Source organism: Synchiropus splendidus, chromosome 7 (genome assembly GCF_027744825.2).
Source record: "Synchiropus splendidus isolate RoL2022-P1 chromosome 7, RoL_Sspl_1.0, whole genome shotgun sequence".
Classification (NCBI taxonomy): Eukaryota; Metazoa; Chordata; class Actinopteri; order Syngnathiformes; family Callionymidae; genus Synchiropus; species Synchiropus splendidus.
Window position 1 is genome coordinate 25716216 of NC_071340.1, and position 21734 is coordinate 25737949.

Below are 21734 nucleotides of genomic sequence, written 5' to 3' on the forward strand. Positions count from 1 at the left end.
GAGGAAACTCATTTCAGCCGCTTGTATCTAGGATCTCATTCTCTGTTATGACCCACAGCTCATGACCAAAGGTGAAGGTCAGAGAAAACCAGAGGCTATAACTCACACCCACACACGCTGGTATATGGTTCACACCTTATATATGTAACAAAACACAACGTGACTCTTGGCTGGACTCTTCTGAGCGCTGGGATTAAAACCATCCACTATTAACAAGAAGGAAGATAGACAACACATCAGCAGTAAAACAAAATAAGGGAAAAAGCATCGGTGGAGGAGAAAGAGAAGCGGCAATGAAAGTGAGGGAAAGAGCGTGCGGCCAGCGAAAAACAAATTGGGAATATAATGGATGAGCGAGGGCGTGCGAGGGGGGGAAATGGAGTGGAGATGAAAACAAAATGGGCAGACAAGCGAGCTAAAGCTAAAGAGAGGAGCAGCGCCCGTCAGACTGGTGATGGGATGAGGCAGCAAGAAGGATTACAGTCCCTTGACGGATGTCCTTATCTGGTCCGAACGCTTCCTATTCCAGATTGATGGCTCGCAATCTTCTAATAATTACAGCGCAGCCCTCCATGCCCTCCGCCTTTTGTCCGTTTTAGCAATCCTCTTAGAAATGCATTTTTATTATTTCAGGCTTTTGGGGTCACATTCATCGAACAAAAGCACAGCAGCATCTTCCACGAGCACAAATCCGAGTTGAAGGCCTGAGTGTAAAGGGTCACTGTGTTTACTAGTGATGGGTGGATGTGGTATCGTGAAACACTGTTGGAGGGTTGATGGAAATTACTTAATTTTCAGAGGCCACTAGATGGCGCTCTTGGTTTAGAAATGGTGTGAGGTTTCATTGAATTTGTTGTTCAAGTCCATATGTTTTACAGTAGACAGCACCATCTAGTGGCCTCTGAAAATCAGGACACTGTTTCATGAAGCCTCATCACTAGTGTTTACATACAGTATATAACTTTCACACTGTAGGAGCCCCTTCATTTCTCATCTCGAGGGTTAGATGGTTCCGGTATGCATTCGCACAACAGGAAACAAACCAAATCAAATGGTCCTTCAATCTTCTTACTCCCAAATTCAGCGCTGGTTGTATTCCACCATTAGAACTGTCCACACACCACCATGTGTGAAAGGGAGAGCGTACCTGCAGTATCCGATATATCGTACTCTTTAGTCCACGCCAGGTTCTGACATTACGAAAGTGTAAAATATAATTAAATTGAAAACAATGACATTAATTTACACAATGCAGTGACAGCGACAGATGGTGAACAAGTGACGGGGCGAGATAAAAACATCCACCTGCCTGATGTGGACCAACAGCAAATGCATTTTCCCTGTAGAAAGTGGTGAAATAGGACAAGCGTGTCATCCAGCTGGAACAACACGCCTCACGGCAGCACCGAAACACTCGCAGCATAATTGCGTCTGTCGAAAACGCCATGTATTTTGTCATTTACATGACAGATACCGCACAAGTGAATCACAGTGCTGTGAGGAGGGTCTGGCATCTAAAAGCCGCAGTCACATTGTTCACTGGTCTGGAGTTGCAGCGCTGCCAATATGTCAACCTTTTTGACACAAAGAAAGTGGGGCTCATGTGAGAGAATCCATTTACTGTATAAGTCCCCAGTGTCAGAGGCAGAAAAGGCGGTTGATGGTTGATGTGGTGGCTGCAGCGTGTTGTTCTTGAATGATCGAAAAATAAGCAAGAAAAAGGCCAGGCTCAAATTGTACTCTTCTTTCTTAACTCTGAAAAAGAAGAGGTTTAATGGGTGGACAACTTTGCATCCTGAAAAAAAACAATATATCCAGTTTCCTATGGATTTTCAGACTGGCTCTGTTTTTGAAAATCGACCCGTTTTCAGCCTTGAAAATTCCTACCCAAAGGCTGTCATTATAAGGACACAATCACTTTGAGATATTGGACAGTGTAGACTAAAAATCCATCGTCATAATGTGTGTGATCTGTGGAGGAACATCAACCTGCTCTGGTGAGGTCACAGCAGATCTGACGGTTACAGGTGGTGAGCGAGTAACATGCAGAAATGATGCCAATCTTTCAACTCACATTGTCCGTCCTGAGCTTCTTGGCGGGGCAGCCTCCATCGACTGGATGCAGCATGTAATACAGCCGGACTTTGTTGGCATGTTTCCGGCTCTGAAAAGAACAAGAAGAAGAGGGAAGGGCAGGGATGTTAAAACAGTCATTTAAAACAGACCAGAGTGGAGCACAAATCTATCACAGACCTTCTATGGCAGTGCAGTACTTTAACTGTGGTACTGTGGGACTACGTTCCAGGAGATGCGCAAAGTAGCGGTACCATAACGTAACCCCGGATTTCCATGGATAGTGGATGGAAAAGTCGAGAAACCAGGTACCACTGTAAAGTGCAGCTTCCCACAGTTTTGTATTGTGAAATTTTCACTGATTCATGTCACTTTTCACCGACTAAATTCCTGTCTGGATGATCCGCTCCACTTCAACTTAAAGCAGAGCTCCACTGGAACCCGGCATATTTTGAATTGGGTCAGAGGTGCGTATATTTATCACACTAGAAAGAGGAAGTGAGGCACTAGAGCTGCTGACAAAACTCTGATACACTGAGGACGCGGAAGGTGGAGCCCTGTTTAGTAAACCAAATGTATATATTGGGATGCAAACAACTGCAGGCAAAAATAGCTTATGATCCTCATGTGTTGGTCTCAATATCCCAGTTTCAATGTCCAACCAAGACAAACACAACACAACACTGGTGTCCAGTTGAGAAGGCGAGGACAGCGTGGGTGAGTCTTGTGGGATCACAGAGTCCCAGGCACCGAAGTGACTCAGCGTGAGTTAGGACAGAGCGACCCCTTCTGCTGTCACTCAGGCAGTTTTGGATTTGTCATCAGGCCTTAAAGTAGCGTGTTGGACTCGAGGCTTTAAGTGTTGTTGTCGCCACATCTCGACAAAGCCACTTCAGGACAGACATTGTGATTAAATTTAGCATTCAGGAAAATCATTTCGCTTTCCAAGTCTATTAATTCTCTTTTGAGGAAAAGGCCAGACGATATTGAACCACGCAGAATAAACAAAGACACATTGATGCATTGCTGGGAGAAAGTCACATTGCCCACAAAGGCATGCCTTTCCCGCCGCCGCTGCCATTTGTCAAGATGCCGCTGCTCAGCGCCAGTGGATCAAAGCGGGCGTTTGCACTTGATTCACTGAAGGTGAAGCCAGATTCTGCCTACGAACGTATCGATCGGCTGTGATCTGATTGCACGGAGAGGCAGAGGGGGGTTTAAGGACAGGTTAACTGGGAACGACTTCATGAGGTGTGACAGTGCTGACAAGCCACATGAATAGAAGGAGCGTACTTCAGCAGCGATGGAGCGTGTTTTCTAATGAAGGTAAAATCGGGGCCTTTCTGTGGTTCTCTGATGCCCATCCTCACTCTCACTCCCATGGCGTGACATACTGGCATTGAGAACGTGGCACCGACGACAAAGGCAGCCTTCTGTGTGGCAGGTCGACGCACAGGCTGTTCAGCAGGGCTCTAAAAAGCATTTTCTGTTGCAGGCCGGGGGTGTGGACCGCACATGAGAGAAGCTCTCTTCACTCAGATACATGGGATGGATATACATTCTCTCTTATATGGCTGTCCACCTTACTGAGGAGAGAGGAAGTCACTGCGTTTGAGGGGCTAGCAATCGACACATTGTTATATATGGAACAAAAACAGCGCCATCCCATGACTCACCTAACCACAACCTCCGACTCTGTCTTACGTGTCTGTCCACGGCATCAGGATATGGCACATGTGCTTGAATTGAAAGCCTAACGCGTCAACATGGGCCGCTGAAGGAAGGCTGCCTTCTGCGTCAGTATAGGACGCAAAAGTCCACTTTCCCAACGTCAATATATGACGCCATGGGAGTGAGGGAGTTGCTCACTTGCACCCACAGAGTGGTTTTCTTCATTTTCTTTTTTGCCTAATATGGTTTTGTCAGTGTAATTTCCAGAGGACGGACGAAGACGTCATGGAGCAGTGAAGCCATTCTAACAGTACGGAACGATACACAACCCTCCTCAGATGAAACGTAGCGCTCTAACAAGGGCTTTTTTTTTTTGTCCCAGGGCGACACTGAAGTCAGCTTTCCATGTTGCATATTGACCCTCTCAATTCAAGCCAATGTTTCCGCTCCAGTGGTATTTCCGGATGCCAAAGCCAGCGTTAATGGGGAGCTCATTCAAGGATAGCAAGAGGTAGTGAGTCAGATGGTCCTCTAATAAAGTCGATAGGTGGACGGCCAGCAAAGAGGGCTGCTCCTGATATTCGGTTCCTAAAGATACATTAGGCCTTATTGAACAGTGGCAGAGTCTAGAAAGAGCTTTGGTGTCAGAAGGCAGGTGGGAGATCTAGAGCAAGACGAGGACCAGACAGGTCTCATCTGTGGAGCCACCTGGGCTTCGCACTATATTATTGCAGGAAAAAGAAAAGTTCACTTCGGTTCCGCTATGAATTTTAAGTATGTTTAACCGCAGATAATGAGGAAAAAATTCTGTTTGCCTGCTGCTGGTTTCCAAAGTCTGAGAAAAGAGGGAAGAAAGAATTGAGGGCGGTGGTCATCGTCATCGGAGTCAAGAGGTTTGGATCCAGACTTAAAAAACATGTCGCTCCAAGAGTGTGTGATGTCTGCCTGAATAAAATATGAGCAGAAACCATATTTATTAGTGAGGTTTTAATGATCGACTCACACATTATTGTGATCACCTTTCGCAACGTGTGTGAGGGGTTTTTGTCTCCCTGACAGCATAATCGACTGGGTGAAGAATGTGTGTGAAAATTGGAGGGTTTGTGATACGTTTTTCTTTATTCCTGACAAGTTGCTGTTCAGCTCTTCACACTCTGACGTTTGCAGCAGGTCGTGAACGTTCAGCAGCTCGAGCAAAACACTTTCAACACTCGCTTTCGTCTGATGTCGAAGTGCGAAGTGGAGTCACATGACTCCTGACTGCATCAGCAAGCAGTTTGTAACTGTGAAGTCAGGGCAAGGACACGAACCATTTGGCATTGCCGTCTATTCTGGAGTCCCTTTAAATTCTTAAAAGGTTTTCTGTCAAGAAAAGCGGGGTGAGATATATCAGATGAGATGCAGTGGGGTTGAATATTTCACGGTCTGTTCTGGTTTGTGGGTAAAGCCGTCACATCTTCGGTCATGTTTCTCACAGAGACAGCATTCGAGGAGCAACATAGGGACTAGGACTGCTCCCAACAGCCACGTAACTCGGGAAAACAAACACTCGATCAAGTCAGTCGTGACCACGGGTCTACAAACTCACCCTCTGTTCCGTCATTCAGTTTTTACCAACTTTTTCAGTGAAACCACACACCATTTTCAAAGCAAAAGCACTGAGTTCAGAAACAGAGGGAACCTACTTCAGGAATCCTAAAAAAAAGTAAGTAAACGTACACCTGAAAAGCCAGTATTTTTGCTGTCATCAGAGCAATAAACGCTTCCTTGTTTCTCAGTTGGCTCCCATCATGGCTGTATCGCGTTCCTCAACACACTTCAATTCAGGAGAGATGAATAGAAATGACTTTGTGGGAAGACCTTTGTGGTGCTACCTCCTCCTGCGACGTCTGGTTGTGGCATGGTCACTTGTTGTAGTATTCTAACCATTAAAGTTCTACTGGATCCACCACTCACTGATGTAGTACACGTCTGGTATGCTTCAGTTTATGCTTGTCAAATTTGCAATCTTTTGTAGCTACTCTCTCAAGTAGCTTGACAAATAGTGATGGGTAGTATCGTGAAACAGTGCCACACAGTTAATGAAACAGTGTCCTGATTTTCAGAGGCCACTAGATGGAGCTCTTGGTTCAGAAATGATGCGAGGTTTGACTGAATTACGTCAAGTCTAAACATTATGCAGCAGACATTGCCAGGTGGCCTCTGAAAATCCGGACACCGTTTCATGAAACCTCATCTACCCTTCAATACTGAGTCATGAAACCTACCATCACTACTGACAAACAGCGCCACCCTTCTGAAGATGATCATAACTTCTGAAAATAAAAGGACAACGATGAATTGTCTCACTGTTAGGTCCTGAGATTTCACCCTCCAGTGTGGTCCAGGACTTTCAAGTGGCCATGGACGAGCCAAAGAAGCCTGGAGTGAAGGATCAGCAGAGTAACACGACAGGCGGATCAATGGAAAGACACATGTGCTTGTTGGACGTTAACTAATGGAGGGCTGATGGGAAACAACTGGGGCTTTTTAGTAAAGCGTTGATCTGTGCACGAAGCAGATTTACACGTGACGTTTCGCTGACGCGGCGGTGGGATTTTGTAAATGGGAGACTGTGAAGTGTGTGGCAACAACAGTGTGGCACTGAAAGTGCTCACTTGACATAATCAGGACTGAGGAGAAAATCCATACCACATTACCTCCACATCAGTGGGTCCATCAGCTCCGCGGTGGGCTCACACAGCACCCACCACACAAGTTGGAGCCAAGAGACTATTCGTTCATGTGGTGAAACTTGGTGGCAGGAATTGTTTGCCACCGACGGATCAGGAAATTATAAAAAACTGGGACGTGAATCTTGACGCGCCTGTCTTTGCACATCAGGGACGACAAGATTAAATACACAAGATTCGTGACACACAAGTCACAGCGATGACGGAAACCCGTACTTGGCTGATTCTGGAATTTACGTGGAATATCGCTGAATTTATTTGACTTAGTGAGACTGATCATGTGTTTTGTGTGGAAGAGACGTGTGTTCAGGGAAACAAGACGCTCTTGAAGGCATAGGGTGCCTGATGCAGTGACGGCTGCACGGAGCTCAGCCTGCCAGCGAGAGGGCTGCTCCCTCTGTTTACATGGAGCGGGTGGACGCCTGCATTTCTCCACCTTTCAGTGCAGACCTGGTCCTCTGTATGAGGCCGGAGATTTACGCGAGCCTGATCATACACACACCGTCATCACACTCAGCCTATTCTCCACCAAACGCTGTCTTTATAATTGTTTTAGTTTTTGTGTTTTATTGTAAGGAACCAGCTGTAGTGATATGAACACTCCGTCGTGTTATGTGGTATGTGACACGTCAAAAACGAGTGCTTCCTTTGGTCTCATGTGCTCAGATCGCAAACGAAACTTCCTTCCGAAAAAAGAAATGCTACAATTTAGCTCAGTGAAATGACGTTGCTGATGTTGCTTCAAAAAAAAAAAAAAAAAACGTATGCAAGTATTTGCACAAAAAATACGCGTTTGAGGTGCAAGGAGCGACTTCTAATCTCGAAGGAGGTAAAATACGAAAATACAAACAGAGGAGGTAGGAGAAACAAAAATCTCAACATGAGATGGCGACAGAGTCCAAACAAACAAAAATCGAACAAGTTCAACAAGCGTCCATGAGCGCGTAACAAGTCCAGGGGAACGAGGAAAGTCCACAGTATTTGGGGGAGCGGAACCAGGTTATCACGCACCGACACACAAGGAGAACACGTGACAAGCTGACGGCGAATGATCTTCTGACCGGCGTTTAAGTAGTCAGCAGGGATGATTGTGAGATCAGGTTCAGGTGTGTGTGTGTGTCTGTGGTGGGAAAAACACCCCCGATCCTGGAAGAGAGGCGGAGAGAAAGGCGGGAGCAGGGAGCAGTCCAAACCAAACTGAGCAGACGCATCTCATGTTGCTGCCTGGGCTTTTCAATGGAGTACAAACCAAAGGAGCACCATCCCATGTACCATGAAGGGAGCTTCAATTGAAAAGCGTCAACATGCGACGCTAAAGGCTGCCTTCGGCGTCACTATAGGACGCAAAAGTCCACGTTCCCAACGTCAAGATATGATGCCATGGGAGCGAGGAGGGGTCGAGTCCTCATAACCCCTGCCCATTCAGAGACCACAAAAGTGGGCGACTGTGTTTATCATCGCGAAGTGTCCTCAGAGGGATACACACTTCACTGTCAGGTGTCACCACAGAGAATTGGATTCATCCGTCCAGGTCGTCCCTCATTGATTATCACTAATTGTCTTCCGTTAAATTCACAAAGAGGAAGCGACAGAAATGGCTGAGGAAAGTTACACCTGAAATATAACTAAACATCGGCACATTCATAACACAAAGAGCGACAGTTAAGTAAAGGGTTGCCAGAGAGCCGCAGCAGTGGGGTGGTGCGTGGTGGGGGGGAGGGACATGGTCAGGTCTGCGAAAAGGTCACACTGGAGCTCCCTGCTGATAAATGAGGTCCCCTGTCGGCTCCAGACTAAAACGCTCAAGTCTCAGGAGGCGACTGGCTCATTGTGCTTATCTGGTCTTTCACCATAATGAGCATTCAGTGTTAACAAACTCAATATCGCAGCGCCTTCTCCTCCATTACTGCATCTGAATGAAACAATTCAATAATGTTGGCAAATAGCAGCATGCGCAGAGAGATTTAATGGACCCCTAACCAGGAGAATGTAGCAAAAAATTGGAATTGCATTTTACCCAGAGACTCATAGAGGCGCTGCAGTGCAACTGTAGCTACATATTATGACCAACGTCAATGCTGCCAAATTTGCAGACTAAACTAGCGCTAAGTATATGAACAAAGTGTGCTGGTTGTGTGAGGATTTTGAGTGAAGGATTCTTACTCTGATAGTAGTTTATGAATGTTGCTCTGGAAAGTAATGAATACATAAATAAAGAAATAACAAGAAACTGGAGGAAAGGGTCCGAAGACTTTGGAGACCAGGCTGTATATTCTGAAGGACACTTCCAAAGTGTATCTGGTCCTGAGGTGCAGAATGTTTTGTGATGCCATTCTGTACGGGCCTAAATGTGTCCAAACTTTCAGATGTGCAGTGGCATCCTTGGTGAAAGTGCTTCTAGTGGACGACAAAATGTCTTCCTTCCAAGCTTCTGCTGCCTTTAAATCTCACTTCAGAATAGCCTTGTTTATACTACTGGTTAGATGTCATTTTATATATAATATTTTAAGCACTTTCAGTTCTCGACCACCATCTGTTCCAGACGGCCATTTGAGAAGCGATTTGTTGGAAATCTGAATGGATTTTTCCCATGACAATGAATGGAAAAAGAACTAATGCGTTCCAAGCCTTAAAATAGTCTTTTGTAGGAGTGAATGTAGAGTGTCTGCTGCAGGTTCCTCTATGTGTGTGGCCGCTGCATGTGGGAGGGGTTGCCGAGTGAGTGAGGTCTCTCCAGAAGGGAAGAGGTGCCCGGTGCGTGTCCAGCTCTGAATGTGCGCTTCTGTGCAGTTTGGCTGTGACAAAGTCATAAACCAAGTCACGCTCTGTCCCAGACTGGCCTCATCCCTGTCCCAGCTCCAGCCCACAACAGGACATCAAACCCTGGAGTGAGCGCTCCAGCACCTCCCCTGTGACACTCTACCACGGTCCAGTGTGGAGACAGGAAAGGTTTTACACCTCAATATGAAGAAACAACAGTCAGTAAATGGAGCTAAACGGGACACGTCTGCATACAGAGGCTGCGTTATACCCAATAACAAAGCGGGTCGTGGGTCAGCTGATCAGTCCGCGCACCTTGTGTTTTTTCAGGCTTTTTTCGGGGGCGTTCGAGTTCTGGATTTTCATTTGAAATCCGAAGCAAAAAAATCTCGAAAATTTTTGTTCGAATTCCGAGACGTTGAAAACCGAGGCACCACTGCAGTTTATTGTTTTGGCAATAGGTCATTTCTTCCCTTGCAGTGTCCAGGCAGTCAAGTTAGCTCAGCGGGGAAGATACTTCATAAGAAATCACCCTGTTGCATTGTTTGCTCCTGAACCACCATGGATGAGGAACAAGCAGCTTTAATATAATACCGCTGTTTGTACAGTGCAATGGGCATCTGTCCAACACTGTACGATCAATGGGCCCTGGAAAGGGGTCAAAAGCCAAACTGATCAAAGGCTGCATTATTATTATTATTATTATTTAAACGCAACTTAGCAGGAACAAGACATAAGTTATCATTCATCCTTCATTCCCATTTTTGAGTTTGAAGTCAGTTTCCATTGTCATATTTTAATGTCAAATCACGGCTCATTTTTAATTCCCACTTTGACTACAGAATCCAATTACCAAAAAAAATAGAGGGCCAAAAGGTTCTCCATCGTTCCCATCAGACAATATTTACGATGGGAATAGAGAAGGGCAGAAAGATAAATGCCATGGAGGCGAGGAGACGGAGGTTTGGAGTCGTCGGGCTTCAGCACAGACGGAAAACACAACTGCCACTTCATCTAAGTGGCTCTGTGGCTGCAGGTTTGTGTGGATCCAGGTCATCGTTAGCTCACGTGTGTGACTGTTCTCGGACTTCACTTCGTATAATACGTGTTAAGGGGCTAAGATCGCTGCATGGAACATAATCCCTGAGAATACACAGCTCTTGTGTGCGATTACACAACAGAATGTCACTGTAAATCAAACCAGTCCTGTTTGTTTCAGAAGCAAAAGCAGCAGGTCCGTTCGCTGCCGAATGAACTCGATGTGAAATCTCTTCCCCAGATGGGGTCGTAGCTCGCGCCGACAGGCGGAGGTTGGTGGAGATGAGCCAGTGACATGAGCTACCTCAGGACATGAAAAGAAGGAGAGCGAAACCCCTGAGATTCAGGCCCATCAGGATCTTTGCATCAAAGCAGAAGCTGGTGAAGCAGAGCCACATGACGCAGACCCCCCTCCGCAGCCGACAGAACTACAAACACGAACGTAACGTAATCCAAAGTCAACAGCAGCACATGGAAAGAATTCGTGTTGATTCTGAGTGGCACGTTCGTAAGACGCTTTGCTCCACAGATTAGATTTTTGACAGCCTCTCATATCACATCTCATTCCATTTGCACGGAGCTTCGGAGGCTTTTGTTCTATTTTCTATCTGCGAACTCCAAGACGATTTATCATGAAAGTTCCACCGATGAAACTCGAAGAAGAAGGAGCTCAACTGAAACAAAGCCAGCACTCCAGATATCGTCATAATCTTTTGCTCAAAAACCTACCCAAAATTCTGAATCTGAAGTTTTGTGTTGCTGTACACGAATGTGTGCACGTGTGGAACAATCCACCTCAGAAAATGAAGGTCAAGGTTCCAGTGATCACGAATATAGCAACTGACACAGCAGGAAAAAAGTGGACAGATTCAGCTGATGAACATGCAGACAGTGAAGGCAAACGCTTCGAATACAAGGGCAGAATATAATTTACATAACCATCAACACTCACGGAATTATGAGACACTACAAAAAAACTAAACTGTGCTGTCTCTCTTAGAGAGCAAACACCACAAAACAATATAAACCTCTGTATCTGGGCTGTGATTTTATTTTATTTTATGCCTAAGTTTCCCTCTCTGTATCTGGGCTGTGATTTTATTTTATTTTATGCTTAACTTTCCCTCTCTGTATCTGGGCTGTGATTTTATTTCATTTTATTTTAATGTATACTTAAGTTTCCCTCTCTGTATCTGGGCTGTGATTTTATTTTATTTTATGCTAAAGTCTCCCTCTCTGTATCTAGGCTGTGACTTTATTTTATTTTATTTTATTTTATGCTTAACTTTTCCTCTCTGTATCTGGGCTGTGATTTTATTTTATTTTATTTTATGCTTAAGTTTTCCTCTCTGTATCTGGCCTGTGATGTTATTTTATTTTATTTTATGCTCAAGTTTCCCTCTCTGTATCTGGGCTGTGATTTTATTTTATTTTATTTTTATTTTATGCTTAAGTTTCCTTTTCCGTATCCGGTCTGTGATTTTATTTTATTTTATTTTATGCTTAAGTTTCCCTCTCAGTATCTAGGCTGTGACTTTATTTTATTTTATGCTTAAGTTTCCCTCTCTGTATCTGGGCTGTGATTTTATTTTATGTTATGCTTAAGTTTCCCTCTCTGTATCTAGGCTGTGATTTTATTTTATTTTATGCCTAAGTTTCCCTCTCTGTATCTGGGCTGTGACTTTATTTTATTTAATTTTATGCTTAAGTTTCCCTCTCTGTATCTGGGCTGTGATTTTATTTTATTTTATGCCTAAGTTTCCCTCTCTGTATCTGGGCTGTGATTTTATTTTATGTTATGCTTAAGTTTCCCTCTCTGTATCTGGGCTGTGATTTTATTTTATTTTATGCTAAAGTCTCCCTCTCTGTATCTAGGCTGTGACTTTATTTTATTTTATTTTATGCTTAACTTTTCCTCTCTGTATCTGGGCTGTGACTTTATTTTATTTTATGCTTAACTTTTCCTCTCTGTATCTGGGCTGTGATTTTATTTTATTTTATTTTAATTTATGCTGAAGATTCCTTCTCCGTACCTGGGCTGTGATTTTATTTTATTTTATGCTTAAGTTTCCCTCTCTGTATCTGGGCTGTGATTTTATTTTATTTTATGCTTCAGTTTCCCTCTCTGTATCTGGGATGTGACTTTATTTTATTTTATTTTATGCTTAAGTTTCCCTTTCTGTATCTGGGTTGTGATTTAATTTCATTTTATTTTAATGTATGCGTAAGTCTCCCTCTCTGTATCTGGGCTGTGATTTTATTTTATTTTATTTTAATTTATGCTTAAGTTTCCTTCTCCGCGTCTGGGCTGTGATTTTATTTCATTTTATTTTAGTGTATGCTTAAGTTTCCCTCTCTGTATCTGGGCTGTGATTTTATTTTATTTTATTTTTATCTTATGCTTAAGTCTCCCTCTCTGTATCTGGGCTGTGATTTTATTTTATTTTATTTTAATTTATGCTTAAGTTTCCTTCTCCGTATCTGGGCTGTGATTTTATTTTATTTTATTTTATGCTTAACTTTTCCTCTCTGTATCTGGGCTGTGATTTTATTTTATTTTATTTTTATCTTATGCTTAAGTTTCCCTCTCTGTATCTGGGCTGTGATTTTATTTTATTTTATTTTATGCTTAACTTTTCCTCTCTGTATCTGGGCTGTGATTTAATTTAATTTAATTTTAATTTATGCTTAAGTTTCCTTCTCCGTATCTGGGCTGTGATTTTATTTTATTTTATTTTATGCTTAAGTTTCCCTCTCTGTATCTGGGCTGTGATTTTATTTTATTTTATTTTATGCTTAAGTTTTCCTCTCTGTATCTGGGCTTTGATGTTATTTTATTTTATTTTATGCTCAAGTTTCCCTCTCTGTATCTGGGCTGTGATTTTATTTTATTTTATTTTTATTTTATGCTTAAGTTTCCTTTTCCGTATCCGGTCTGTGATTTTATTTTATTTTATGCTTAAGTTTCCTTATCCGTATCCGGTCTGTGATTTTATTTTATTTTATTTTATGCTTAAGTTTCCCTCTCTGTATCTAGGCTGTGACTTTATTTTATTTTATTTTATGCTTAAGTTTCCCTCTCTGTATCTAGGCTGTGACTTTATTTTATTTTATTTTATTTTATGCTTAAGTTTCCCTCTCTGTATCTGGGCTGTGACTTTATTTTATTTTATTTTATGCTTAAGTTTCCCTCTCTGTATCTAGGCTGTGACTTTATTTTATTTTATTTTATTTTATGCTCAAGTTTCCCTCTCTGTATCTGGGCTGTGATTTTATTTTATTTTATTCTTATTTTATGCTTAAGTTTCCTTTTCCGTATCCGGTCTGTGATTTTATTTTATTTTATGCTCAAGTTTCCCTCTCTGTATCTGGGCTGTGATTTTATTTTATTTTATGCTTAAGTTTCCCTCTCTGTATCTGGGCTGTGATTTTATTTTATTTTATGCTTAAGTTTCCCTCTCTGTATCTGGGCTGTGACTTTATTTTATTTTATTTTATTTTATGCTTAAGTTTCCCTCTCTGTATCTGGGCTGTGACTTTATTTTATTTTATTTTATGCTTAAATTTCCCTCTCAGTATCTGGGCTGTGATTTTATTTTATATTAATTTATGCTTAAGTTTTCCTCTCTGTATCTGGGCTGTGATTTTATTTTATTTTATTTTATGCTCAAGTTTCCCTCTCTGTATCTGGGCTGTGATTTTATTTTATTTTATTCTTATTTTATGCTTAAGTTTCCTTTTCCGTATCCGGTCTGTGATTTTATTTTATTTTATGCTCAAGTTTCCCTCTCTGTATCTGGGCTGTGATTTTATTTTATTTTATGCTTAAGTTTCCCTCTCTGTATCTGGGCTGTGATTTTATTTTATTTTATGCTTAAGTTTCCCTCTCTGTATCTGGGCTGTGACTTTATTTCATTTTATTTTATTTTATGCTCAAGTTTCCCTCTCTGTATCTGGGCTGTGATTTTATTTCATTTTATTTTATTTTATGCTCAAGTTTCCCTCTCTGTATCTGGGCTGTGATTTTATTTCATTTTATTTTATTTTATGCTCAAGTTTCCCTCTCTGTATCTGGGCTGTTATTGGTTACTGTACTGCAGCTTGTCGGTTTGATGCTGTCTTATGTCGCATGTGACAGTTGTAACCCCGCCTCCACGTTGACTTTACATACAAAACACACGCATTTGTCGCTTGGATCTGTGGTTGTTGAAAGTCAAACCACAAGTCAAACCGATATCTGTCCCTCTAGGTGCCTTAAGGCGGCACCACTCTGTCACTAAACTGTTACTGGCCAATCACCCAGCAACAGATCGATTTCTCGATACAAATCACCTCATACCCTCATTCACTATTTTGGTCGTCTGCATCGCATTTACCGCACCGATAACACAAATCACAGCAAATTACATTTCACACTCCAGCGACTGTGATTCGCAACATTTCAAATTTGGCTGGCCGTTTTAAATGGAGGCCCAGAGGGCCTGGCGGGACAGGAAGGGGAGTGATGGGAGGCGCTGTGCTGGAATTTAAAGAGCCTGACTGGGATTAGGAGCTGAGTCATGGCGGAAGAGAGCGAGGGACTCGCTGCAAGTGTGAGCAGAGAGAGCGTCTGCCGCTCTTTTCATTTGACACGCTCCAGTGGTTCATGGCGCCACTGTCAGAGAGATGTACGGCACTGGGGAACCTGTTAAATCATCCTCCAAGTGTTTCGCCGATATCTCTCTTTTCTATTTTGGCGCCGGAGCTCAACATCACTTTATTTCGCTTTTAAAGAGCAGACTAACAAGTCATCGCTCAGGACCAGGTCTATTAATACCCGCCCCCACCCTCCCGCTTGCCACCAAACCGAGCTTGTGATTAAACTGCGTCAACACAGCTGTAGCAAAGGCGCCGAACCACTGGCTTCATCTATTTGATCCTCATGCATTAAGCCGCAGCACCATTGCTGTCCACCTGTCCATCATTGTCCCGTGATGCAGTGAGAATACAGCCACTCATTTCCTCCTCTCTTATGATTCAAAGCCAAATTTTATGTCTTAGTTCTTATGTTTGTGATTGCCACAGAGATGACGCTTTGTCAGCATCAAAGAGGCAGAACTAGAAAGGCACTGGGACAGGGCCGACCTCGGCCGAGCCACTCATGTTTCGACCCATCCTCCCTCCCGTGGCGCAATATACTGACGGTGAAAGTGGACTTTTGTGTCCTCTACTGACACAGAAGGCAGCCTTCAGTGTGGCATGTTGATGTATTGGGCTGACAATGAGGCACGTTCCGCATCCCGCTGCATATCCTGACACCATGGGCAGCGCATCTCGTAAAAGAAAACAGGCACTCAATAGTAGTTCAGGGTATCACCACGTCCTCCACGATACAATTCGATCCCGTGATAACGTTAATATCGCAGTGAGCCTTTCTGGTTCCACTGAATAGTCATTAGCGAAAGAAGTCCAGCTTTATCATCGGACTCGGTTCACAGTGATTGGTTCACCGCGGTCACAAGACTGGAAGATTTCAAGTTTTAATACCATAAAATAGTACCGCAACAGACCCCGAGTTCTGTTGTGTGCGTGAGGCCCGACTTGATTAGCAAGTGGCTAACAGCTATGTTAACACTAGCGATGGGTAGATGAGGCATCATGAAACAGCGTTGCAGGGTTGATGAAACGGTGTCCTGATTTGTAGAGGCCACTAGATGGCGCTCTTCTTTTTGAAATGACGTGGGTTCATAGGATGAGCTGTTCAAGCCCAAACCTTTTACAGCCGACAGCGCCATCTGGTGGCCTCTGAAAACCAGGACACCGTTTCATGAAACCTCATCTAACTGTCACAAGTCAACACGGCTGATGCCAGGTTTGTGTACACACCACAGGTTAAGACCAGAGTCAGCTTCCTTTTCTAACTCCCTTCCTAAACAGTACTTTGTATTAACTTAACTAGGCACCATCACGTGGCGTCGAAGAATTGCAGCAGGGTTTTTTGAGAGAACGGCCATGTGTATCATGGCATCGATATTTTGACCCACCTCTACTCAACAGGGCCAGAAATAAAGCTTCTTGAATAAACTTAACTTCTTAAAACAAGAGTTTTCACTCATCCACAAGACGGTTTCAGAACAATATATTCTTTTTTACATTGTTTGCACCAAGGGAGTAGCGCTCAAATCTCGTTGTACACTGTACAAGGACAATAAAGGCTATTCTATTCTATTCTCTCTGATCAGCTCTAAAACCGGACAGTTGCGTGATGGAATCTCCTGCTGATGTGACAACAAACCCTTCAACCTGCCGCAGCTTCCGTCGTAAGACTTCAGGACGGGATCGTGGAAATGAGTTTCTTGACCCAGGCTGCTGTGGAGGAATACGCTGATTCAATACAAGCCAGGGCCTTCATCAGACCTCTGGTGCTGTATTTACATGTGAGGGAATAAAACATCATCTCTGGGGAGGGAAGCGCAGTACTCATATCCAAGTGTCGAGCTTGATAATGAGAGAGGGGATGGTACGTGCGAAGGGATGTATTCTGACCCAGAACTGGCTCACGCTTCCTCCTGAGCATGCTCACTTTCAGCAGAGGTCGCAGGCAGAGGTCCTTGAAAATGCAGATGAGCTGATCAATAGCTGACAGACGCCCACGTGCTGTGTGTGGGAGTTCAGCAGAGGAAACGCATCACAGCGGAGAAAGATTCCACCGTCAGAAACTATGTTCTACGATCCTTATCCACAGACACGAAGCATGCAAGACACGTTTCTAAAACTCAACTATAGCTAAAATGATTAATGTTGCTGACATTTTTGTTGTTTAAATAGAAGTATTTCACTATTGTCTTACAGTTATTTAGTGGTTAGATATGGTGTTTTTTATGACCAGTTTGATTTTGTTGCAGTTCGCTATAGTACAATCCCAACTACCTTGAATCTATGTCGTATATACTAAGCAGAATTTTTTTTTTTTTTTTTTCACAGCACCCACTACTTTTTTTGTGTTTAACCTGTTGTTCAGCATTTTTTTTCCAACATTAGACAAAGTACTGCAGTACTCAGTGACTCTACTGTGCGACAAAAGCCTGCACCGTCGTGGCCCTTTGAGGCCCTTTTTGCCCAGGTGTGGTCTGTTGGTTGCGGAGGAGGCTTTGCAGGAAGCAGCATGGCAGAAGACTTGTTTTGTGGTCTTGGATAAGCCATTCAGCTGTGTTTCTGAGAGTATACTGTGGCACGGCATGGTTGGGTTCAATACCCGGATCAAACGCTACGTTTCATTTTTTGGGAAAACAGTTTTGGACTGCGGGTGAAGTGCATTTGGCTTGTAGACCACAGGATCTCCTCACTGCACACTGCAAATACTGTGGTGCTTTTAGCTCCGATGGGCTGATATCTTCAATTCCTACTGAAACAATACTCACTGACCAGGACCAGCTCCTAGTGATGGGCTGGTGAGGCTTGAAGAAACAGTGTACTGAGCTCAATACTCTTGGTTCAGAAGTGCTGTGAGGGTTCATGAACGTAGCTGTTCTAAACCACTGAGTTTGGAGCAAAGACCGCCATCTAGTGGACTCTGAAAATGAGGCCGCGGTTTCATGAAGCCTCATCTCTACCAGCTCCTCACTGCGAGAGAATTTCAAGTAACGCAGGGTGTTGTGATGGAAGAATGCTTTTGATTTTCCTTCCAAATCTGTATTGTTCCATTCCAGCCAGTCGTTTGACTCGAAATAATCCTGAATTTAGGAATTCTGTCTCTCAACCTCGGCTGTTGTCAGAGGCTGCAGCTGACAGAAATGCGGCTGGACGTGTTAATGTAGGGATTATTCAGAGAGCGCTGTGACGGCACGCCGCCACTGTGACAGCAGAAATAATCTCCAGGCCCTTTACATCTGTCTCCGATGGGCTGAGCGCAGCGGTGACGCCGCAGCAGACGCTTCATGACCAAGCGCTGATATGTCCACGTGTATGATTCATTCCTTTGACAGATGCGTATTTACCTGTTGGCTGTGATGAACATATGATGGAATGCTGGACACTCATATACGGGGGAAGCACGTCGGCAGGCAGGAGCGTGGTTGGTTACCAGGCCGAACAAGGCAGCGGCTGTTTTGGTTTCCCTCATGTTTGTTGGAGCCAGGTTTTAAAAGCGGATGTGATGATTGATGCGGGACGAAATAGAGAGAAACCCGGAGCCCAGATGAAGAGTCAGAGGATGGTACAAATGAAGTTATTGTGTCTTAAACATGAGCCACTGATGAATATGATCCAAATTCAATCCGAGCTCAGCAGCCTGAAGCGCTCGCTAATCCCATTAAAAATGTAGATGTGCTAATGAGCTTCGGTTGCACAAAAGACTGGCAATCCACACTTCGATAATCGTGCTGATCTAACGCCGATAAGAAAAAAGAAAGTAATAATGCAAAACTAGCACTGCTATCGACAGTCAACAAAAGTGCTAATACAGCAGCAGTGCTAATGAAGAAAGGCTACACTGGTGTGCTAGACATTATACTGTTTCAATAACTATATATATATATATATATATATATATACACACACAGTGGTGCCTCGGTTTCGGAATTCGAACAAATCGGAGATCGAACAAAAATTTCGAGATATTTGTGCTTCGGATTTTGAACGCCCCCGAAAAAAGCCGGCAAAAACGTAACGTGTGCGAACCGATCAGCTGAGCCACGACGCGCTTTGTTATTGTGTATAACGCAGCCTCTGTATGCAGACGTGTCCCGTTAGCTCCATTTACTGACTGTTTTTTCTTCATATTGAGGTGTAAAACCTTTCCTGTCTCCACACTGGACCGTGGTCGAGTGTCACAGGGGAGGTGCTGGAGCGCTCACTCCAGGGTTTGATGTCCTGTTGTGGGCTGGAGCTGGGACAGGGATGAGGCCAGTCTGGGACAGAGCGTGACTTGGTTTATGACTTTGTCACAGCCAAACTGCACAGAAGCGCACATTCAGAGCTGGACACGCACCGGGCACCTCTTCCCTTCTGGAGAGACGTCACTCACTCGGCAACCCCTCCCACATGCAGCGGCCACACACATAGAGGAACAGCGCACCTGCAGCAGACGCTCGACATTCACTCCTTAACCTTTCATATGGAAGATATGAAGATGCAGCACGACCAAACATCAAGTGTCAGTAACAACACAAAAGCCGCTGAATGATAGCCTTCAGACTTCAGACCTGGAGGCGCATTCGTCCAAGCCCTGGGTTACATCTGACTGAGTTCAGTCTCCAGCTCGCAGCTCTTGTAGCAAAAGCCAGCAGAGCAGAGTGATGCGTTTATTTCCTGCTTTGTCGAGAGAAATGTTTGGAAGTGAGGAAGCTCTGTAACTGTCAGATGCTTCAGCGGACAAAGCTGTTGTGTTTCCCACTTTGTCTCCAACCGCTTGACTCAGCACCTGATCATCTGACCATCTGCAGAAGTCCGCTTTTTTTCCTTTGTTCCATCTGTTCCTTCACCCTCTCTCCCGCTCATCACGGTGACCCAAACCCGTCAGTCTGAATTAGACCCGAACGGAGAAGCCTCAGCTCCACCCTGGCCGTCCAGGAGGCAACAGGCCGAGCCCTGTGTTGCAACGTTCCTCCTCACAATAACAGAATGAATATTTGATTGGATTTGGTTCAGCCACTTCCTGTCTCCTGCTTGAGGCCTGCAGAACAATGCACTTCTCCCGTTACCCATCAGCCGTCAGGACCCCTTGAAATAGCAGCACGGCCGTCACTCCAACCCACCAGAGAAGTTGCAGGAGAGAAGCCAAGTGTAAGGCGAACCAAGGACAGAGGCGGCGAGTTCAACCACCTCTGTTTCTGGAAGAGCCTTGGTTCTTCTCCTGCAACCTAAAGTGGCCATCGCCACCAGGCGCCTTAGAGGTGGATCCCCACCTTATTTGTGTGAGGCGACCCGAGTCTGTCTAAAACCGACTTGGAATACAACACACTAGTGCTGTACAACTCAACTCGTGATTCTGATTTTAGCTGCCATGATGGATGGCGATATTTACAAGGCTAATTGTCTATATTCTGGAACTGTTTCTATCAAGTAGCATGTTTATTGCATTACCTTGTGATGAGGTTTCACAAAACAGTGTCCTGATTTTCAGAGGCCACCAGATGGCGCTGTCTGCTGTAAAATGTTTGGACTTGAACAACTCATTCAATGAAACCTCACATCATTTCTAAACCAAGAGCGCCATCTAGTGGCCTCTGAAAATGATGACACTGTTTCATCCACCCAGCAACACTGTTTCATGACGCCTCATCTACCTGGGTAAATCTCAAATTCTTGGGTCACATTTATTCATTCATTCATTCCCATTTAAGGATGGATTTAGCACTGTATACATTTATTTCAGTAAAGAAATGAAAATGCCGACATTTCACAGAACACCGTGAATAATCTTGACCAATAGACATGACTGTCAGTTTGGCCAGAGTCATGCAGCTCTCCTGCAAAGTTGAAGAAACAACAATGATACTGTGTGAATAAGTGACAAACTCATGGTGAAGGAGACTTGGCAAACTAACACATCTGTAACAGCTACTTTTAGCAAATAAAAATCACCAAAATATTTGGATGAACTTAATAAAAAGAAAGTTGGGATCCAATGGTGATATTTTGTTTGGAAGGAAAAGTAAAATTATGTTTGAAGAATAATTGTTTTTAAGTCCAAAGCTGAAGCCACCGTGGCGCGTCCAGAGTGCTTTTCATTTGACGGAAGTGGGTGAGTCATTTAAATTTGTGGATATATAACAGGACACTATGTGCAGATGCATTTTCTTTGTCCAATAATGCAGTAAGAAGCCAGTTTTAATCAGACTCCAACGCTTGAACACTTGGGCCGACCTTCAGCCGACCTTCCTGCCACGGTGACTGATGGAGGAAAAGCGTGCGCAGAAGGAAGCTGTTGACCCTGAAACAGAGGGGAATCTAACTCCGCCTCTCTGATGCGACTGTGCTGGACACTCCAAGTCAACAATTCCTCGAAATCAGCCACCAGTGTAATTGATCTGACCCTTGACCCCGGGACTAATGGGAGAGAAAAGGCGAGCAGGCGCAGGAAATGACTCATTTGCTGACGAACTCCGTCGAGAAACAAACCAATAACGGATCAAACACAAGAAACATGATCAGCTCGGCTCTGACACGACAGCATCACACTCGGTGGTCAAAACACAAGACGCTCCGTCCAGCACTAAAGTGACTCGGTCATTACTTTAGCGCCGGAACATGAGGCGCTTGACCCCGAGGGCAGGAGTTCGCGCGGGCGCCGTGTGAGAGCGTGTGCAGGGGGCGCCGTCACCTCATAATGAGCGACCCGCTGGGACTCGGAGATGAGCTGAGCGCTGCAGACTCTGCAGTAGCTGTCTGTGAAAAGCCCTTGGTCCACCTCTGTTGACTTCATCTGCGGACAGAAAGAACACACACACAGGCACGGGTCAGAATGTTTCACTTAACTGC

The 21734-nt window shown here is 44.1% G+C and overlaps 1 protein-coding gene across 1 annotated transcript in view; it reads right to left on the reverse strand.

Annotated features, from left to right (window-relative positions):
• zmat4a (zinc finger, matrin-type 4a) overlaps positions 1-21734 on the reverse strand; it is a 96574-nt gene that overhangs the window by 59183 nt on the left and 15657 nt on the right. The window contains exons 2-3 of the mRNA XM_053870295.1: positions 21577-21678; positions 2075-2164 (exon numbers count right to left, since the gene is read on the reverse strand). Of these exons, the coding sequence (XP_053726270.1) occupies positions 2075-2164; positions 21577-21678 (192 nt within the window). The remainder of the gene's footprint in view (positions 1-2074; positions 2165-21576; positions 21679-21734) is intronic.